At 40.2% G+C, this 18404-nt stretch overlaps 2 protein-coding genes across 2 annotated transcripts in view; both read left to right on the top strand.

Moving 5' to 3' along the window:
• Nucleotides 1–5737, top strand: part of LOC140234488 (uncharacterized) — a 35659-nt gene extending 29922 nt beyond the window's left edge. Inside the window, exons 6-8 of the mRNA XM_072314532.1 lie at nt 751–1119; nt 1642–1887; nt 4697–5737. Of these exons, the coding sequence (XP_072170633.1) occupies nt 751–1119; nt 1642–1887; nt 4697–4827 (746 nt within the window). The 3' untranslated portion in view covers nt 4828–5737. The remainder of the gene's footprint in view (nt 1–750; nt 1120–1641; nt 1888–4696) is intronic.
• The window catches only part of LOC140233670 (uncharacterized), a 173559-nt gene that overhangs the window by 115364 nt on the left and 39791 nt on the right, over nt 1–18404 (top strand). The gene's annotated exons all lie outside the window — the stretch shown is intronic.

The following is an 18404-nucleotide window of genomic DNA, read 5'->3' as shown; positions in this document are numbered from 1 at the left end:
TTCTGATGTGCTACACTTATAAGAATTTCCATAATTCAGCACAAGAACTGATCACCAGTCGGTCGTAAGTTGTTCGTAACTTTATGAACAGCTTTATGAAACACCCCCCTGGGCTATTTTTACGTCCGCACAGTTTGCAACGTAGAGAGCTACTTCATGCACCGATCATAATGGGGGCGCGATTTTAGTTTTTATACGTTGCGTCCCAGCGTAATCTAAAGCTACTTTTCAGCACGACGCAGGGGAGAGGAGAACCTCCAGCGCACTCGTCGTCTCAAACGTCCGCGCGTCAAAATCTAAAGCTCCCTAATGCAAACATTGCCCAGAACGAGTGGTGAAAACTCAGACGTGGCGAGATCAATTTTGATCAGCCATTTTGCGCATGCACAAAAACATCTTTTTTTTTCCAGTCTGAATGTCTGCGTCGCGAAAATCTAAAGCCCGTAGTGCCTACTAGTATATCATGCATAATCACGGCAGAGCATAGTTTTCTCCATCGGCGTTTTGTTTTCAACGTCATATAGTGCTCTTTTCTTTTTTTTTTTTTTTTGGTCGCATGACGCTAAATGTACACCAATTACTGAATTTTAACAGGATTGAATTAGTTCTAGGGGTGTAGATACAATACAGATACAATGTAGATAATGATGTTTAGAAATTATACAGGTTGTGTAATACCAGGCCGGATATATCAGTGTATCAGACAGATACTGACGTTGTCCTTTTCTACCCCGTCTTGTTCCCGAGCAGCAAGAAAAGGGGGATACACGCTTCCAGACTTCTCGAATACAGAGTTTAAGAACTATAAAGAAAAAGTAAAGTGGGGGACACATATAAAGACTCCAGAAGAGCATGGTTATAATAGAAGGAAGATACCTAAAAGTTACTGGGAGGACAGGAAAAAGAAGGAAGAAGAAATCCGGAGGAGACTCGCCACTGTGCCGGCAAAGATATCGCGTGAGCAGCGACAGAAGGAATTTAAACAACGTCATACGCATCATATGTGGAAACACCTTCGTAAACGCCGAAGCGTAGGTGCAGACACCCCGGAAGAACTAGGCGTCGACGAACAGCCGGTAAACTCTGAAAGGAATGGACCCATCGCCGCGGAGCAGGGCAGTAAGTTTTCGTTCAGGGATCTTGGAACAGAATGCTGATTCCGAGCACAATTTTCCGGTCGTAATAGAGTCCTTAGTAAGAGATAGTGTGCAATACGAACTGCCTTTATTATCATAACGAACATCCCAACGAGCTATGTCAAACTAGAATGTGTAGGACTTGTATCTTCTAGCATTGTCTTCATTGTTATACTTTCATCACCATCATCATCATCACCGCTATCATCATCATTATCATCATCCTCTTGCATGTCTTGTCTCGTATCAGTCGAATACTGTGATGATATACAATGAACCATAATGTTACGCCTATTGCTATACGAAGCTTTCAATGAAATCATTAATCCTAACATTCACCGAGCAGATTGCACGAACTTTACAAACAACATGAAATTATGCTACTTTTCCTGTGTGCATATGGTGATGTATGCAGCTTTGATATCAAAATCTTCTCAAAGTCACACATGAACACTCTCTTCACATTTGGTCTTGCGGTACCTTCAATTATAATGAAATCGTGCAGGTACGACCGACATTGAAGGGATGGTCCAGCCGCCTGTCGACCCACAATCGAATACTGTACTGGAAGTGATCGACGCGCAGGATGCACCCGATGAAATTCAAGATCTTGATCTTCCGGAAAGCTTTCTGGGGGGTGACAACGTCCAGAATCTTGATCACGACCTCGTTCCTACTGACAACGGTCCAGAGAACAGCCGTCCTCATGGAGAGCATCACTCGAGCAACCGCGAGCATACAAAAGGAGCTGGTAATAAAACCTCATTTTCCTTAATTTCGAAAACAACGCTTTGAGAATCTTTACCCCACCTATACCTGGCTGTATTATTTCACTGTATTTCATGGCAACGGCAAATTTTTTAAAAATCTTGCAAAATGTGGATAAAAGTATTCTCTCATTTTTTGAGCAATTGGCCCCAAGTTTGGCCTGTGTGACTGCTATCAGAGGTAGATGTGCAAGACACCATTTTTTGTTAGTATCGTATAATGCGTTGCCATGGCAACGGCATATTTTCATTAAAACTTTTCTAGCAAACTACTCTCTCATTCTTTGAGCAATTAATTTCAAATTTGGCATGTGTAACCGCTATCAAAGGAAGATGTGCAAGACACCTTTTTCGTTAGTATTGCATAATGCGTTGCCATGGCAATGGCATTTTTTTTTAAATCTTGCAGAATGTTGTGGCTCAAACTACTCTCATTTTTTTGAGCAATTAACCCCAAATTTGGCATGTGGGACCACTATCAAAGGTAGATCTGCACGACACCTTTTTCGTTAGTATTGCCTAATACGTTGCCATGACAACGGCAAATCTTTAAGAAATCTCACAAAATGTTCTTTGAGCACTTGGCTTGAAATTTGGTACACAGTCCTGGGGGTTGTTTCATAAAGATGATCGTAAAGTTACGAATGACTTCCGAGCGACTGGTGATCAGATCTTGTGCTGAATTATGGAAATTCTGATAAGTATAGCACATTAGAATTGATCACCCGTCGCACGTTGTAGGTCCATGGTTGTTCGTAACTTTACGAACAGCCCCTGTACGTAGATGTACAAACTTAAATCATTTGTCATTGTTAAACAATGTGTTGCCGGGAGAACAGCTTTTTTTTTTTCACCAAAAAGCATAATATAGAAATGTGGATTCAGCGTACTCATTCTTTTAGCATTTAGCTTGAATTTTGGCACATGTGACCACTATGGTACCGGTACATAAATGTGCAAACTTAATCTTTCATCATTATCGAACAATGTGTTGCTTAAATGGTAACATTATATTTTGAATGAAAATCAAACAAAAATTGTGATTCATCTAACTTTCAGTCTTTGAGCATTTGGCTTAAAATTTGGCACATGTGATTACTGTATTTATAACTTGCATGTGCAACATTTATCTTTCGTCATTGTTGAAAATGTGTTGCCATGGTAACAGCATATTTTGAATGAAAATTATGAGATGTGAATTTAGCTACCCCCTCAGGTTTTGAGAATTTGACTTGAAATTTTGCACATGTGACAGCTGTGATATGTAGTTATGCAAACTTCATCTTTTGTTCTGTCAAAATTTGTGTTGCCATGGTAACAACATTTGTAATGAAAATTATAGAAATTGCCAATTTACTTATCTTACTCAGGTTTTTAGCACTTGACTTGAGTATGGCACATGTGACTATCAGTGAACAAAATTATTCAATGTTGAACAATGCATTGCCATGGTTTCTATTTTTTTTCAATACGTACCATACAAAGTATTTGCTGGTTGAGCTAACTCCCTCAGTGTTGGGTGGGGGTATTAATCACATTGAGTGATAGTTCTAGTTTTTTGAGGGACTGCTGCGTTGACACACAAGACTTTGCCATACTCATTCTTTGTTTTTTTAACTGAATCGTTATTATGGTTATCATGATTTTGATGATGTAAAATAATTAATGAATAGCATAACAGTGTAGTCAAATACACCAGTGATAAAATCATAGTGTGCATGTGTTGCGTCGATTAGCTTCGACTCATTTCAACGGTAGCGACAAGCTATCGTAGACACATACACACACAAATGCACACACACACACACATACAAAGCCACATACCTACATCGCAAATTATCACCTTGCCAGGGCAACATTGTGTAATGGAATGATGGAAAGGACTGTGATTGCATTAACAAGATATCACGAGTTCGTATCCTACCCAGCTCTTGCGTACCCGGAAAAAAATGCTGTTACCATGGCAACACATTGTTCCACAATGATGAAAGATTTAATTTGCACATGAACACTGTATGTACCATAGTGGTCACATGTGCCAAAATTCAAGCTAAATGCTGAAAGACTGAAGGAGTAAGCTGAATCCACAACATTTCTGTATGCTATTCAGTGAAAAAAAAAATTATTCCCATTGCAACGCATTGTTTAACAATGACAAAAGATTAAGTTTGTACATAATCTACGTACTATAGGGGTCACATGTACCAAATTTCAATCCAAGTGCTCAAAGAACACATTTGTAAGATTTCTTAAAAATTTGCCGTTACCCAAATCCTTATTTACCGTAGCCTCTTGCAAAGGCAGCTCGCTATATAGTAACAATGCTGGTGTCGTCATCACCACGATCATTATCATGATCATGATCAACACCACTACCGCCATCAACATCACCACCACTACCACGATGCACCATCATCCATCACGACTGCTACCACCATCATAACCACCACCACCATCACCACCACCACCATCACCACCACCACCACCACCACCATGACCTCCTCCATCATCATCACCACTACCATAAATACCACCGCCATCACCATCACCACTGCCACCACTACCATCAATACCACCAACACTGCCAATCACCATCACCACACCACCACCGCCATCACCACCACCACCACCACCATCAACGCCACCACCATGATCCCCATCCTCATCACCACACCGCCATCATAATCACCACCACCATCATTACCACCATCACCGCGCCAAACACCACCATCACCACCACCATTGCCACCACCACCATCATCCTTCTCTTTCTTATACCTACTCCTCCTACAGGCTACGGTGCGGCTCAACTTGCGTTTCTGCAGCTGCCGATGAACGACCTGACGATCAGGCTGAATCCGTATGACCCGTTCGAGGTCGATCTCTTCTTCAAGTACGTCCTCCACAAAAACTACCCTGTGTAAATCCGACCTACAGAAAGATGTCGACTCATGGACAAGGCAATGATGATCGACACGACAACAAACATTTGTTTCAAGTAACATTTTTTTTTTCAACTGTGTGGACACACAATTCTACGAGACAAGCGAAGTTTATTGTTCATTTCGATCTTTTTAATGTCTTTTCAAGACTCTGCAACCAGGAACGATTTTGAGACTTGAGGGAAAGTCTACATGACTGTGGACACATGTCACAACTATCTTCGTCAAAACGGACCATGAGATTCTCCCCAAACCTGGTGGGAGGGTCCCACACCACAGAGAGCGAGTGACAACTTACAGCTACGGACGACTTCAAGATACAGGGTCAGATCAAAGTTCACGATTACTTTGTGGATTCCAGTGTTGACGCAATAACGTGGGGGGAAGCCTCTCTACTTCGCAGTCTCTGCGTGGCTACATTAACGGCTGCGCACTTCACTGCCCAGATTTATGGCAACGTCTACGGCCAGTATTATGTTAACGAATGGTAGTAATTGTAAGTTCGTACCAAAGTAATTACATTTACGATAATAACAGTCAAAATACCGGCAGATCACCTAAAACTCATATGCCACCTAGAATTGGTAAATAAAAATCCTCTTAACATGCAGCATGGACCTGCATTGTAGGCCCATGCGTGCAGTAACGCACAACTCTTCGTGAACATAGTAAAGTGGGTCCTCGATACCGTTCAGAAGGTAAGCCATAGGTTGAGTTGAAAAAAAGGGGAATTTTATGTTTGACTTCAAGACATTGTGAAAGTCCTTGAAAATGAAGTGAGAACACAAAGAACAACTTTATGGAAAACTCGGGGTCAAGAGTGCCATGGAGAAAGTTTTGCTGTGACGGGATGTCACCGTTTTCGTTAATAAATTCTTCAGTTGAATTTTAATCATTATGATGTGAATTCGTCAGTCCTTGTGTGTTGATGATGTCCTCTAGGCAAGTTGATGAGATCGTGATATTGGACGATATACTTTGAAGGCATGCGGACCAGTCACTTTTAAGTTTGTGGTTGTCTGAAGAATTTACCTCCAAGATCTAAACACAAGCATAGTTGTATGAAAACAAAGCTCGTGATGAAATCCGATATTTTTTTTTCTTCTGAAAATTCATTGAACTGAATAGCATTTATTTTTCCCCTCAGATTTCACACACACAAAAATACACTTTAGTCATCAAAATACAATTCGAAACATAGAAACAAAGCAAGTAAATAACACATGTTAAGCGCGTACATTCCAATGTATGACAGAACCATGTTCAATCCGTGACGAATAAAGGGCCGTTCACATTGGAGCGGTTTTGCGGCAGCGGCAGCGGCAGCGGTTTGCCGCTAAACTCTGCCGCAGCGGCACGCTGTTCACACTGGAGCGGTCTGCCGCGCGTAATATGCAAATCAAATTGTTTCCCTTGGCACCTGCAGTTTACTAGTAATCAATCACATAATATGCACATGTATACCGTGAATACATCACCTGGGTCTGAGAATTAACAAAATCCCTTTTCCAAAATGAAACATACAATCAAGGGAATCAAGGATTCGTAACATGCAAGAAGACTATTGGGCAATCACTACTGGAGTATCAGCTTTTCAATTTTTTGCTTATAGGGATGGTACAGCATTGGTGGAGATGAAAATTGGGTTTGTAACTTTACTGTACTCCTACCTATGGAAAAACAAGGGTAACATTTTCACTCTCTACCACATGTGTTTTATATTATGCATGGGGATGAAATTAATGGCGGTTTTGCGTCCTCTTAGAAAAAAAAAAAAACGAAAACCACACACACACACAATCTCACTTTGGATTTCAAATTCATATATCTGTATTTAAACCATAAAATTTACACTTTCAGAACTCTGGACAGAATTTTAACAGACAGTCGATTTCCAAGTGAACCACACAACTGTTGGGAAGAGTGATTACCAAAAAGCCAACTGAGGTCGGATTGATTTAAAGCAAGTTTTGTGGAATTGCACTCAATCATTTCTTCGATTAATTTAACCACCAAATGAAAACATTAGTTAACAGGACTTTTAACCAACTTATGTTGGTAAATGTCAAACATCACTCGAAATACACATCAAACAATGCACATACACTAATACAAACCACACATGGCAAATTTAGCACTTTAGACACTAATTCAGGACAATTGTTACAACATACATTCTCATTAGTGTGATCTAATATGGCAGTCTGTTGCAGAAATAAAGTACAGTGTATACATACTGTTAACATTTGCGAAGGGAAGTAATATATTCTGTGTTTCAAAACAGCTAGCACATTCACATGTAAAAGGAAAATTCACAAGATCTGACATTGTATGAGCAACTTTGTAAATCTGAATGGATACACATGAGTTGTCAAAACAAAGTAATGTAAGGGATTTTATGAATGATTCAAGTACATGTATGATAATCAACAGCAATGTAATTTGTATGTTGGACCTATTTTCTATAAGCATAGATATTCTCATCTCCGAACATCTGAAAAAAAAATATTCAGTGCAAATTCCTAGCAGAAATGCATACTTTACAACATAAAACAAATCAGTTGTTTACATTTCATCTTTCAAACCTCATAAGGATCAATCTTTCTAAGTAATAAGAAACAAAAAGTACTTGTATGACATGTACATGGGTCTAGGGCAATTACCCCCTGGGCAATTACCCCAGACCCTTCCCCTGGCCCTAATCCTAATCCTGAACCTAATCCTAACCCTAACCCAAACTCCTAACCCTAGACCTAATCCTAACCCTAATCTTTACTTTTACCTTACCACTATCCAGTATTTAGCCAGGGGAGGTAATTGCCCTCTGGGGGCAATTGCCCGGATACGCATATACATACATGTAGGACAGGGAAAATAAAGGAGAGAATAGGATGGAGAGTAAAGAGCAGTACAGAGTTCATCAAATGAAGTGAGCAAGAAAGAGCGGATACATAGGGGTGGATGAGGCTTGAGATTTACAATGATATGGACATGTACTGCACAAACACAAACACAAATCAGGATAAGCAAAGGAATAAAAAAAAAAATGGGCACCTAGGTGCTTACATGGTTCAACTTAGCATCTAGTCAGATATCAAAATCAAGTAACAAACAGAATAGCAACATATTACGCATATAATGCAATGACCCGTTTTGAGTTATCTGACATCAAATACTAACTTAATGCAAGGAAAGTACAAACTGAGTGTTAAAGATTATACATGTAATGAAATATTCGATGCTATGTCAACATTTATAGATTTAGGTTTCAAGATAAACTTGAAGCTTTCAAAAGTCTGTAGTAACATGCTTCAGGTACACTTTAAAGTGCTTGGTCTACTGCTAATCATTTTACTCATAGCCATGCAGCATAATACAATATTGTATCCATACTCCAAAGTCAAATACACACATGTGACAGGTACTATGTAGGTGCATAGTGAAAAGGTGGAATTTCATCACATGTTTGAATAGTATGTTGGCTACTGGCCTACCTGGGAGCAATGCAAAGAATTCTTGTGTTGTGGGCCTGTACATGTATATGCTATCACATTTCTCCTGAGTCGAGTTCTAACTGCGAAGTGATACACATTAGCCTGCCTTGTATGATAATTATGAATAACTTGATCACTTCTTACGAACACAGATGAAATTGCTTGGGGTACATCTTCACTACTCAAGAGATACATGAAAGATGCCAGTTAAAGACAATTGTATCTTGTGTTTTCAAATTACCATTCACATTATAAAGACTGAAAGTAGTTTGAGCTACAATATTTTGGTTAAATTTTCTATAGATTTTTTTTTTCATTACCATGGCAACACATTAATTACATACCACATTTACCTGTAATAGTGGCCACATATGCCAAATTCTAGGCCAATTCCTAAAAAAGCGAGAGAGTTGTTGTAACTTGGGTTGGAACCAGGTGCAAGCATGGTTAGCAACAATAGTGTTGACAGATATTTGGGCCAGGTGAGGTCATTTGGAACTAGTTTCCATGGCGATGTCACAGTTGCTCTATAGACCGATTCTGTGACGCGCTATGTGTATTTTTGGCATGGGCAGCGCCATTACTGCGGTGTCTCAGCCGACCCCCCCCCCCTTCTCTCTCCCCACCCCTCTCACGTGCACGGAATGAAAAACTGATGCATGGTTGTTTTAGCCAATGGGCGTCTCGTACTGAGTGCGCGAATGCTTGCTTAGTGCGCGAACCTTTGTTACAAGTGCGCGATAAACATGTTGCCCGTGGGGTGGGGGAGAGGAGGGGGGTCGGCTAAGACACCTCAAAATGAGCTTATGGCTGCGCCCAGTGCCACAAATTGTCTGCTGCCCTCAACGAACCCGAATCGGTCTATACATCCCTTGTAAACTTGTACCAAAGAGATTTTCCCCAGTGACTGCTAGAGTGCGGAGTCTTCATACGCCCTGTACTATTGTTTTGTGAGCGCAAGGGGAGCATTGGATGACAACGAGGCGGTACAACGTTAGGCTCACCCCTCGTGCTAACACGCTAGTAAACGAGCAACCGAGGAGCAGCCAAAATCAAGTGCGTACTCGCGTAAAAGTTCAGAAGTTCGCGTAATACGCGCTGTAGAAATGTATACATAGTACGCAAAGTCCGCCATTGTTAAGTGAGCTATGGCGGCCCCCATGAAATCACTGACTCCATTGTAGAGTCCGCCCTCTAGTGGTGGGGAGGAGAAAAATCTCTTTGACTTGTACACACTATGTGTGGGCGTGGTGTATAATAATGGAATTAGCAGCTTATCACATATTCGATACTTGTCTACATAATCATAAGCAAAACTAACTCCTTGAAAAGTGGATACATGTTTCAAAGAAGCATTGACCACTAATAGTATCAATATAAACGTATCTTATCATTCATACCTGGTACAGGTGTATAGTCAAAATACAACAATATCCAAATGGCAAATGGCTTGTGAAATAACATGGTCACTGTTATGAGGAGACCACAATTAAAGGTCAGTGCCTATTTCCCTATAACATATTGTATGTACTTCTCAAGCAACTGCTGTTTTATTATGCAGACTTGATATGGGAAGGGTAGAAATGATAAATAAATGGTTGCATTATGGTTGACTCCGCAAATTTAGAAAATAAGGGATGGATGCCAAAGTTAAAAATCCTCCTTGTTTGTACAGGAGTCCCTTTTAAAGCCCAAAGAAAGTTCTGGTACGCCTGCAAAAGTTGTCAAATTTTGCTCCAAAATGTGAGCGTATGCCTAGGAAATGTGCGGAATAACGCTGTAATAACAAGATATTCGATGGGTAACGACGAAAATGGGAAATATTAACCAAAAACGTTCAGTCTCAGAACTTACCCGAACGGGGTCAGGCTAGACTCGGACTCGGGGATAACTCGGCCTCGCGCTTTGCTTGACGGCGTGTGGAGCCGGGAAATGTGCAAACGCCGGGAAATGTGCAAACGCCTGGAAATGTGCGAACGTCTCGCCGGGAAATGTGCAAGCGCCGGGAAATGTGCAAACGTCGTGCGGGGAAATGTGCAAATCTCTAAATTTCATCAACGGGAAATGTTCAAACGTGACGCCGGGAAATGTGCAAATGTTCAATTTTGCCGGGAAATGTGCAAACCATTCATTTCACCTATATTATGTAGAGATGGAAGAGAAACTCTCAATCAAAGCTGCGCACGAACCAATACCATCTTTACCACCTGTCTTAGCGACCATCTGTCTTTTTTTTTTATTCCATTTTGCAGCATTTTCTTGCAAACCCTACTACGAATTTTCACCAGATTTGGCAGATAACATCTTAATGGTGATATGATCGTAATTTGTCAAAATAAGCCCCCCACACCAGTCCTAAGGAGGGGGGGGGGGGGAGGAGGAGTTGAAGCCTCAGAGTCCCTAAACGCTTGATTTTTTTTTTTCTTCATCTGTCGAACCGAAAAAGAAAGAGCTAATGAAGTTAGTGCTATGAAGACATTAATGACTAAAATTTCATGTTTGATTATGGCGGACCCAGGGGTGCCCTGATCGGGGGTGTGGAGGGGGGGGGGGTGTTAAAGCTTCACTTTTAATATCCCAAAAATCTGGATTTTTTTCTATAAAAATCTTTTTCTGTCAAACCGAAAAAGATAGAGCTAAGTTAGTGCTATGAAGACATTAACGTGATTAATGAATGAAATGTTATGTTTGATTATGGCCAATCAAGGGGCGTCCATATCGGGGGGGGGGGGGATGGTGATGGGTGGAGGGGGATATTCCACATTTTTAGCATCTTCTTGAAATATGAGGGATTTTCACCAAACTTGACAGATAGCAAGATTATGGTAATAGTTATGATCTTAATTTGTTCAAATGAGCCCCCCCCCCCCTTTCCCCCACCGCCGAAGGGGGGGGGGGGTGGGGCTGCGGGGCCAGGGTTGAAGTTTCAGCGTCCCCAAAACTCTGGATTTTTGTCCCTGCCGAACGAGTTCCAGCAGGGGACTATGAAACGGGCTCCGTACGTGTGTGTGTCCGTGCGTCCGTCCGTGCGTCCGTCCGTCCGTGTGTGCGTCCGTGTGTGATCAAAATGTTAAATTTGCTACTTCTCTGTCATTTATGAGCCAATTTTGATTCTGTTTGCTTTATATGATAGCACTACATGGGAGCTTTGAAACTTCTACACAGAATTTCAGTTGTGACCTTTGACCTTGACCTTTGACCTATATTGTACATTTTGCTACAAAATGCTACTCCTTCGCCATTTCTAACCCGATTTCGATTCCGTTTGCTTTATGTGATGGCACTAGGTGAGGGCTTCAAAACTTCTACACAGAATTTTGACCTTTGACTTCTTTGACCCTTGACCTTGATTTTTGACCTATATTGTACATTTTGCTACAAAATGCTACTCCTTCGCCATTTCTATTAAACCCGATTCCGATTCTGTCTGCTTTATGTGATGGCACTAGGTGAGGGCTTCAAAACTTCTACACAGAATTTTGACCTTTGCCTTCTTTGACCTTTGACCTTGATTTTTGACCTGTATTGTACATTGGCTACAAAATGCTACTCCTTCGCCATTTCTAACCCGATTTCGATTCCGTTTGCTTTATGTGATGGTACTAGGTGAGGGCTTCAAAACTTTTACACAGAATTTTGACCTTTGACTTCTTTGACCTTTGACCTTGATTTTTTTACCTATATTGCACATTTTGCTACAAAATGCTACTTCCGGCGGGGACATATATTACGCACCGCGTAATTTCTACATTTCCTTGTTTTTAATCTTCTTCTGTCAAACCGATAAAGATAGAGTTTAGTTAGTGCTATGAAGATATAGCGTTAATGAATGAAATTTCATGTTTGGTTATGGCGCGGATCAAGGGGTCTCCAGATCGAGGGGGGTGAGGGCAAGGAGAGGAATTTTCCACATTTTCAGCATCTTCTTGAAAAATCTACGACGGATTTTCACCAAAATTGGCAGATTGCCTCTTTACGGTGATATATACACTTAGGCCTAATTTGTTAAAATGAGCCCCCCTCCCATACACACACACACACACACACACACATCGCTTGGGGGGGGGGGGGGGGTTGAAGCCTCGGAGTCCCTAAACTCAATTTTTATCTTTAGTCCAGCGGATATAGAGCACATATAGGGTGAATCATGCACATTATGGTAAAAGCACCATACTTGGTACACATGTACATGATGCCAATACAAGGCATTTCTGATATGGAAGCCACTCTGTTTCTCCCTGTGGCGGCCGCATGTGATATAGCAATGCTGTGTATTTTGGAAACTATAAGTCCGATTGTCGTGATTCTTGTACCAAAGTATAGGTTTTGAGGGTCAAGGATTCCAATAAAATAATTTTTGAGAGGGTAAAACCACGGCAACCTACTTATTTGAATCACACTTCAGCTTCGATAGACTGAAATATTTATTCCTTTGTAATATTATAATCGTTGTGTTAAAATTTGACTTTTAAAAAACAACATTTATTAACAGTATTTCAGCGTAGCTGGCAGCATACATTGTTCTTGTGTATGATGACGTCACGTGGTAAACGATCGATCAAACAAATTACGAATTCTATCGACTACGAACGAGACAAGCGAGACGACACGTCTAGGCTACAACATCCTTAGAACAGATTTTAAGGGAAGGTAGGTTTGTACAAGGTAAAAAATTGGAAGTTTAGTGGAACATTTGTTAGTAGGGGGGGGGGGGTTCCTACAGTAGATCTAACAGATACGTAAGTCTAACTGCCAGTGTTAGAGTAGAAGAGTCTAACACAAACAGCCTAACGTTACAAGTACAACTATGATCGACTGTGTAGTGTGTCATTACAGTTAGAACAAAGGCCTAGAGGTGGTCTAGGGCCTAACGTTAACTGTTAACTGTGTTATAGGCCTCTTCGGGCAGGTAGGATTTAATTCAGGTAGAAACTAACGTTAGGGTCTATGGAACTTTTACTTGACTAGAACTGTAGTGTAACGTTAGTTTTAGATTCCAACATTAGATGTTAGAAGTAGGATTACTAGGAACTAACATGTTAGGATGCCTAACGTTAGATAGCGTTGATTCTAACGTAAAGTTTGTTAGGTAGGCACCCTAGGCCCTACCTCTAAAATAATGTTACCTAACGTTAGGTTCTAGAATTCTAGACATCTACACCCCTACGTGTATGCAATGTAACGTTAGTGGACTCACCTTTTCCACTTTTGGATTGAGAAAATGTGCTTCAAATGTTTCCATAAATAAATGTTTGAATTCCCTTTCATTTTGGGACTAACGAAACGTCGTACTCGTATACCAAGATCCATATTTCTTAGTAACGAACCTTTAGAAGAACGACTAAAAGTTCGTAAAACAAATCCTAACACTAGTTTGCTAGACTAGACAAGTCTAGAGTTTGTCTTTTCCGAACTAAAAAGCATTTAGGCCTAGACGATAGTTAGAATCTAACGTTAACTTAGTGTTAGTTGCCTTGGTTTTAAAATTACAGCGCAACTGTGACTGTGTAAAAATAACACCCCTGTTCGTAATCGTGTGTCTTTTCTTTATTCTAAAATTCAGAGTATTTTCTTTACAAGTGAGTCAAATCTCAGGCAAATTGTGAATAGATTCTAGATGATCTTTGAAACTCGGATGTGTTGGAGACACCCAACTATAAACGTAGCAGCAAAAAAGTCATGGCCACATATGTCAAACTGGTGATTGTCTTCCGGGGCCCTGTTTCATAAAGCTGTTCGTAAAGTTACGAACGACTTACGAGCGACTGGTGATCAGTTCTTGTGCTGAATTATGGAAATTCTGATAAGTATAGCACATCAGAACTGATCACAAGTCGCTCGTAAGCTGTTCGTAACTTTACGAACAGCTTTATGAAACACCCCCCGGGTCAGTATCGGATTATTGAACCTGGCGTGTTTCTACAGCGCTGACACTGGAAACTGCCCCGGAAAGAACTACCTCATTAGACGGTTAAGATAATCGGAATCGGTATCGGAATCTGCATCGGAAAGAAACCGTTACTGGTGCGTTTCTACAGGCCCTTCTATCGGATACAATCCGATAGACCCGGAATTTGGGGTTCTGGGGCCTGTTTCACTAAGCTCTGGGATCAATCCTAAAATCAATTCAATTGATCCCAGGCAGTCAGGCCCAGGCGCAGAAAACTGCGCCTCCCACCAGGCGCAGAAAACTGCTACTTTGGGGTTATCCGCCCGAGCGCCGAGCAAGTGTGCCCGCTACAATCGATTCTCGTAGTTTCTGCGAACAGTCGGTTCCATTGATACCGTCTGTGTGCCAGGCGCTCGTTACTGTTTCCTACATCTCTCTCCCTCCCACCCCCACCCCATCCTCCCAGCCTGTTTCACTGATGTGCAGTGCACTACTGTATGCAAGACAGTCAAAGTGACAGGTCTTGAACGTCCTTAGAATAAAAAAACACGATAGTATACCATGTATATTTCACTGGATCACCATCTATCGAAATACGGCATTCGATCGTCATAAAGGCATATCACAGAGCCACACGCTCTCACAAACAGACGCCACGCACAAAATAAAGATGTAGCTCTCACCACATTGACCATACTTGGCTCATTCATATTCAAAGAAATAGGCTGGTAAGAATGAGAAGTAGGAGTAATTGTGATTACCTTGCTCTTAAGCTGTTATGCTGCCTTTAATTGCAAAATCATCTGCAAATAACTCTGATAACTCTGGTAAAACTATGGGATCTCTGGTATAACTCTGTCTCGCTGGAATCTCCTCTAAAACTGCAGTGTAACAGCCTTTCATACCCATCGCATAGCCCCTGCCTCTGTTCTTTGCCCGTGGTCAGTTCAACACCAAGGAGGTATAGGCCCCACAGAGATGTGAGGCTCGCACTTTCACAAAACGTTCTTTGTTTTAAACTGCTGCCCTATGTTTACGTAACACCGATAAGAACCCAACCTGCCGGGGAGAGTACCAGGCAGAAGAGAGAGGGGGAAAGATATGATGTGTTAAGACATGGGAGGTGGCTGTGCTGGGGGAGAGAAAGGGAAAGAGTGCCCCCACCAGCTGTTTAAGATATCAATTCTGTTACACTATTCAATTGCCTGTTGCGCAAGGCTAATAAGACAGCAAACCGTTGGTCATTCAAAAAACATTTACCTAATTATGTATTCCGACCAGAATTACTCCAGTTGTCAAGGTTATTTTCCCCTAGAAAGGATTCCTATGCAAGATTAGGTATTTGGCTTTCTACAGATGAAAAATCAGAAAAGTGTCAGGGTTCAAATTTTGCTACAAAATTAGTATCGATTTGGTGTCTTCATCACCAAAATTTTCCCCATGCCTTTTACACTATGAGCATCGCGTTGCATGATGGGTATTGTCATTATAATATTCATGATAGCAGAATTCGGCGCTTTTCGACAGGCGCAGTTTTCTGCGCCTGTGCCTGACTGCCAGGGGCAGTTTTGTGATTGATCATTCCCAAAAAGTTAGGAACTGTTTCACTAAGCAATTTGGGAACGATACGAAGCTGGGAATTGAACCCAAAGTTGGGATTGATTCAGATCTGACCCAAGTTGGAAAAGATCCATTACACTCGCTGAGATGCGCGCTTATGATTGTTACGTCATAATAGCGATGACCTCACACAGAAGCGTCATAATGGCAATGAAGTGATACAATTTGTCATGTGCTCGTATAGTACACAGACGAAAAGAGAGAAGAGCAAAAAAAGGTACAGTACTCATGAAGGGAAGGAAGAAAGAAAGAAGGAAAGAAAGGAAAAAAGAAAATAAAGAAGAAGAGGGTGAGCAAAGTGCCATATGTAGGATAGTAGTAACACGACAAGACAAAACATGTTGCCCATTATAATAATATAAAAACCTCTCAAAGCATGAAATTATCAATGTATATGTTGAACCTCGTACAGAATTTTGTGCTAGTTTCTCCAATACGCCACCTTGGGCATTTAGCGAACATGATGCAGTAGTATATACACTGTATATATATATATATGTATATATATATATATATATATATATATATATATATACAAACACACACACACACACACACATTTATAAAACATATTTGTTCCTCTCACATTGAGGACTGCAATTGTTGTCATTTAATGTTCGGAACAGTATTGCATTCTTTATTTGGTATTGTTTGTTTTTTGTTCGCCATTTTCTTCTTTGTTGACATATTTGAGAATACATGCATGTACATGTATGTATCTATCTTTTCATCTTTGAAGCGCCATGAGCACTGAAAGGTGGACCTGTGCGCTATACCAGTAGCCACTTTTATTATTATTTATAATCATTGTTACTATTATTATCATATGACAACATTGCATATGTATTTACATAGATACAAAAATTCAAAGTGTGCCAACAAAACCATCAACCTTGGCTCTCGATAAAACAGCAATCAACTACAGCACTCGAGACACTTTGAATAAGTCAACAAATACAAAAATATTCACATTTCATGCAATTTAATCAGGCGATGTCAAGATGCCACAGGAAAAAAAAAAAATGCAATGAATACACAATCTTCACATTATCTGAAAGCCTGTACTTGGGTTTCAACACCACTACATCACATTCACATGTGAAGGGCAAATCATTTGCATCTGGGTGTGTTAAAATCTGATAGAAGAAACAATGGAAATTGAAGTCATGAATGAATAGAATATAAAAATCAACACCAATGAAATTTTTGATATGCATCTTTCTTCTATATACAGTAGCTTTTCTCTTCTCTTACAAGTGAAAAAAAATATTCAAATTCAAATCACATTCATGGTAGAAACATACACATTACAACATGAGACAACCTCATGCATTCAGATACTCCCTCTTTTAAGCCTCCAACACAAGACACAATTTTTTTTTTCAATGTTAAAGGTCAAGAGTGAAGTAGCATATGCAGAAAAAGGAAAATGGAAAGGAGAGAAAGTAGCATATTATGCACACCAGGGAGAATGAAAATTAGAGAATCATAGCACTGTAAGAAAAGAGCAATACAAGAATTAAATCCCAAGAGAAATTGAGCAAGAAAGAGGAAGTATGATATACTTGGATTTGAGAGGGGGGTGGGAGAGACTAAAGATTTATGACTCTGACACACATAGACAAAGAAAAATGAAGGAAGCAAGGACTATGACTAAAATGGCTTACTCATTGCCTCAGATGGTTCCGTTTTGAATCTAGTCAGATAAAACAAATACATAATGAACAAATCGGCTATTCATTATGCATACTGTATAATACCATGGTTATCTTAGTGATCTGACACAAAATAATTACAAAAAAATATAAGCTCACAAACATTCACAATAATAAGAAAAAATTCAATATCGTGTCAAAAGTTAAAGAGTTGAGTTTCAAGGTAAAAGTATTCACCAGCCAAAGGTTTAAGTTTCTAGGAATCTGCTTCTAGCATGCTCTTGTACTTGCTATTAACACATTCACAGTAAAATATTTATACAACAATGCCTACAATGTAAATTTTCATGTTAATGATAATAATAATAATCATAAAAAGAATACCTTTAGTTGTTACACAGAGAGACCAAAATCAAAAGAAACTTTTCATTCCCTTATCACCTCTGAAACAAATGTTGTCGTATTTGTGTGGTTACGTGGATTAGGTGGAGGTTGGAGATGATGAATAAATTGTTACATCACTATTGGCTCGGCTTATTCATAAATTGCAGGACAGAATGATGCCGCAGTTGCATATCCCCCTAGTTTATATACACATATCCCTCTAAAAAAAAAAAAAGAAAAAAAAAAAAAGAAAATGGTGACTCTGCCATGTAATGTGGCTAGAAGTTGAGATCTAGAACAAAGATGACGATGATGATGATGATGAAACAGCATAGCGTCATTTATGTGTAGAAATATTCAAAGGCGCTCCACTCCCAGAATGTGTCACACGTCATTCACAAAGTTGCTGGAAAAGATAAGGGTTCAGTTGAACAGATTTGAGGGATCAATTTGAAGACAAGATCATCTGTAGCTACAATGCTTGGACAAGACAGTCCCCTAGCTGTTCTCCACGGC

Source organism: Diadema setosum, chromosome 10, assembly GCF_964275005.1.
Source record: "Diadema setosum chromosome 10, eeDiaSeto1, whole genome shotgun sequence".
NCBI classification, from domain to species: Eukaryota; Metazoa; Echinodermata; class Echinoidea; order Diadematoida; family Diadematidae; genus Diadema; species Diadema setosum.
Note: the sequence above shows the minus strand (reverse complement) of the source record. Positions and strands in the feature narration are given on the sequence as shown.